General features: G+C 59.7%; 1 protein-coding gene across 1 annotated transcript; it reads right to left on the bottom strand.

The window, feature by feature from the left end:
* Window positions 1-667: 667 nt before the first annotated feature.
* LOC130600982 (fermitin family homolog 3-like) lies at window positions 668-2,618 on the bottom strand (the record flags this gene model as incomplete). The annotated part of the gene is made up of 4 exons (XM_057412709.1): window positions 668-781; window positions 1,956-2,058; window positions 2,261-2,411; window positions 2,499-2,618. Coding segments are annotated over 4 exons (488 nt in total), but the record flags the coding sequence as incomplete, so codon positions are not given.
* Window positions 2,619-3,780: the final 1,162 nt, after the last annotated feature.

Here is a 3,780-nt window from a genome sequence, read left to right as displayed (position 1 = left end):
TGGGGTTTGAGGGTCTCAATGGGGGTCCCAATGGGGGGTTTGAGGGTCTCAATGGGGGTCCCAATGGGGTCCCAATGGGGGGTTTGAGGGTCCCAATGGGGGGGGTTGGGGTCTCACTGGGGGTCCCAATGGGGGGGGATTGAGGGTCCCAATGGGGTTCTCAATGTGGGGTTTGAGGGTCTCAATGGGGGTCCCAATAGGGGTCCCAATGGGGGGGTTTGAGGGTCCCAATTGGGGTCCCAATGGGGGGGTTGGGGGTCCCAATGGGGGGTTTGAGGGTCTCAATGGGGGTCCCAATGGGGGGTTTGAGCGTCCCAATAGGGTCCCAATGGGGTTCCAATGGGGGATTTGAGGGTCCCAATGGGGTTCCCAATGGGGGGTTTGAGCGTACCAATAGGGGTCCCAATGGGGGTTTGAGGGTCTCAATGGGGGTCCCAATGGGGGGTTTGAGCATCCCAATAGGGGTCCCAATGGGGGGGTTTGAGGGTCCCAATGGGGGTTCCAATGGGGGGTTTGAGGGTCCCAATGGGGTGTTTTGAGGGTCCCAGTGGGGGGTTTGAGGGTCTCAATGGGGTCCCAATGGGGGTCCCAATGGGGGGGTTGAGCGTCCCAATGGGGGGTTTGAGGGTCCCAATGGGGGGGTTGGACGTCCCAATGGGGGTCCCACTGGGGGGTTTGAGGGTCCGAATGGGGGAGTTGGGGGTCCCAATGGGGCATCTCCTCCTCGGTGCAGCAGCGCCCAGCGCGCCTGCTCATAGAGCAGCGCCATGCGCAGCGCCTCCTGCTGGCCGGGAGGACACGGGGCAGTTAGAGCCGGGGGTCGGGGGGGGATTTGGGGGTCCCAGGGTGGTTTTGGGGTTATTTCAGGGTGTTTTGGGGTACCTGGGGGCCCAGCTCCATGAAGCGGTGTGGGAAGGGTGACCTGGGGGGTTTCAGGGTGGTTTGGGGGGTTTCTGGTGTGTTTGGGGTGGTTTGGGGATGTTTCGGGGTGTTTTGGGGTATTTTGGGGCGTTTCAGGGTGTTTTGGGGTGTTTCAGTGTGTTTTGAAGTCTTTTGGGGGTATTTTGGGTTGTTTCGGGGTGCTTTGTGGGTGTTTCTGTGTGTTTTGGGGGTATTTTGGGGTGGTTTGAGGTGGTTTTGGGGTGTTTCGGGGTGGTTTTGAGGTGTTTGGGGGCTGTTTCAGGGTGTTTTGGGGTGTTTCGGGGTGGGTTTGAGGTGTTTTTGGGGTGTTTCGAGGTGGTTTTGAGGTGTTTTGCGGTGTTTTGAGGTGTTTCAGGGTGTTTTGAGGTGGTTTTGGGGTGTTTCGAGGTGGTTTTGAGGTGCTTTGGGGTGTTTTGAGGTGTTTTTGGGGTGTTTTAGGGTGTTTTTGGTGTGTTGAGGTGTTTTTGGGGTGTTTTTGGAGTGTTTTTGGGTGTGTTGAGGTGTTTTTGGGGTGTTTCAGGGTGTTTTGAGGCGTTTTTGGGTTTTTTAAAGGTGTTTTTGGGGTGTTTCTGGGTGGTTTTGAGTTTTTTTGGGGTGGTTTTGAGGTGTTTTGGGGGTCTTTTGGGGTGTTTCGGGGTGTTTTGAGGTGTTTTTGGGGTGCTTCGGGGTGGTTCTGAGGTGTTTTGGGATGTTTCGGGCTGTTTTGAGGTGTTTTTGGGGCGTTTCAGGGTGGTTTTGAGGTGTTTTTGGGGTGTTTTGGGGTGGTTTTGAGGTGTTTTTGGGGTGTTTGTGGGTGTTTTGAGGTGTTTTTAGGGTGTTTCAGGGTGTTTTGAGGTGTTTTTGGGGTGTTTCGGGGTGGTTTTGAGGGGTTTTTGGGGTGTTTTGGGGTGTTCTGGGGTGTTCCTGGGTGTTTTGGCGTGTTTTTTGGGTGTTTTGGGGTGTTTTGAGGTGTTTTTGGCGTGTTTTGGGGTGTTTTGAGGTGGTTTTGGGGTGTTTTGGGGTGTTTTTGGGGTGTTTCGGGGTGATTTGGGTACCCGGGGCTCCAGCTCCATGAAGCAGTGGTACTTGAAGCACAGCAGCAGCTCCTCATCGTCGGCCACGTCCTGCTCCAGCAGCGAGCGCGACGAGTCCAGCCACCTGCAGGGGGCGCTCTACCACCACTCACGCCTGCCCCCCAAGTGACCCCCAACTGCCCCATAGCCAACCCCCAACCTGCCCCCCAATTGACCCCAAACACCCCAAGGCTGCCCCCCAACCCTGCCTCCCCTCCCCCCCCCCCGACTGCCCCACAGCTGCCCCCCAACTGCCCCATGGCTGCCCCACAGCCCCCCCCCCATACCGTGAGTGCAGACGGGTTCGCCTCAGCAGGGGGTTCCCGCGGGGGGGCCGGGGGGGAGCCACCGGGGCCAAGCCCCCCCGGGGGGCCACGAGCATCCGGTAGCACTCGGGGGGCAGGTGGGGGGGGGGCTCCTGCCACGGCCCCTCCTCACCTGGGGGGGGGCAGTTACATGGGGGGGGGGGTTTGCACCAGGGCCCCCCCATTGCACACTGCCCCCCCCCCCCCCTTGCACACTCACTGGAGGGGGGGCAGATGTGGGTCAGGTCAAAGTCAGGGGCCGGGAGGGGGCCGCCCCCCCCCTCCTCCTCCTCCTCCTGTGGAGGCCGAAGCAGCGAGAGCTCCTCGGGGTGGCGGATCCCTGGGGGGGGGCAGAGACAACGGTGACCCCTCCAATGGAGCCATCACCCCCACGACCCTCCCAATGGACCCCAATGCTCTCCATTGGACCTCAAGGGACTCCAAAGACCCCCAATGGAACCCAATAGACCCCAGTGCCCCCCAGGGGACTTCACTGCCCCCCATAGACCCCAATTCCCTCCAATAGACCCCACTGGATTCCAAAGACCCCGAATGGACCCAATTTCCCCAATACCCCCAATGGACTCCAATGCCTCACAATGTCCCCCAGTAGACCCCAATGACCCTCATTGCCCCCATTGTCCCCACTGCCAATTGCCCCCCATTGCCCCCCTTGTCCCAATCGCCCACTATTGCCCCCATTGGCCCCCCATTGCCCCCATTGTCCCCACTGCCAATTGCCCCCCATTGCCCCCCTTGTCCCAATTGCCCACTATTGCCCCCATTGGCCCCCCATTGCCCCCATTGTCCCCACTGCCCCCATTATCCCGTTGTGCCCATTGTCCCCCAGTGCTCCCACTGCCACCAATTACCCCCCATTGCCCCCCACTGCTCTCATTGCCCCCAATTACCCCAATTGCGCCCATGGCCCCTATTGCCCCCCATTACCCCCACTGCTCCCCATTGTTCCAATTGCCTCCTATTGCCCCCATCACCCCCTATTGACCCACATTGCCCCTTATTGCCCCCATTGACCCCCATTGTCCCCCATTGCCCCCAATTGCCCATTGCCCCCATTGTCCCGATCGCCCACTATTGCCCCCAATTGACCCCATTGCCCTCCATTGCCCCCATTGTCCCAATTGCCCACTATTGCCCCCAATTGACCCCATTGCCCCCATTGTCCCGATTGCCCACTCTTGCCCGCAATTGACCCTATTGACCCAATTGTCCCCCATTGCCCCCCCATTGCCCACTATTGCCATTTCCCCCATTGCCCCCATTGCTCCTCATTGCCCCCCTATTGCCCCATTGCCCCCCATTGCCCCCATTGTCCTGATCGCCCACTATTGCCCCCAATTGACCCCATTGCCCCCCATTGCCCTGATCGTCCACTATTGCCCCCATTGCCCCCCATTGCCCCCATTGTTCCCATTGCCCCCCCATTACCCCCCCACTGCCCCCCATTGCCCCCCCATTGCCCCCCATTGCCCCCATTGTCC

Source organism: Pezoporus wallicus, unplaced genomic scaffold, assembly GCF_028554395.1.
Source record: "Pezoporus wallicus isolate ANWC-B61680 ecotype Strahan unplaced genomic scaffold, APGP_CSIRO_Pwel_v1 contig_12528, whole genome shotgun sequence".
In the NCBI taxonomy this organism is placed as follows: Eukaryota; Metazoa; Chordata; class Aves; order Psittaciformes; family Psittacidae; genus Pezoporus; species Pezoporus wallicus.
Note: the sequence above shows the minus strand (reverse complement) of the source record. Positions and strands in the feature narration are given on the sequence as shown.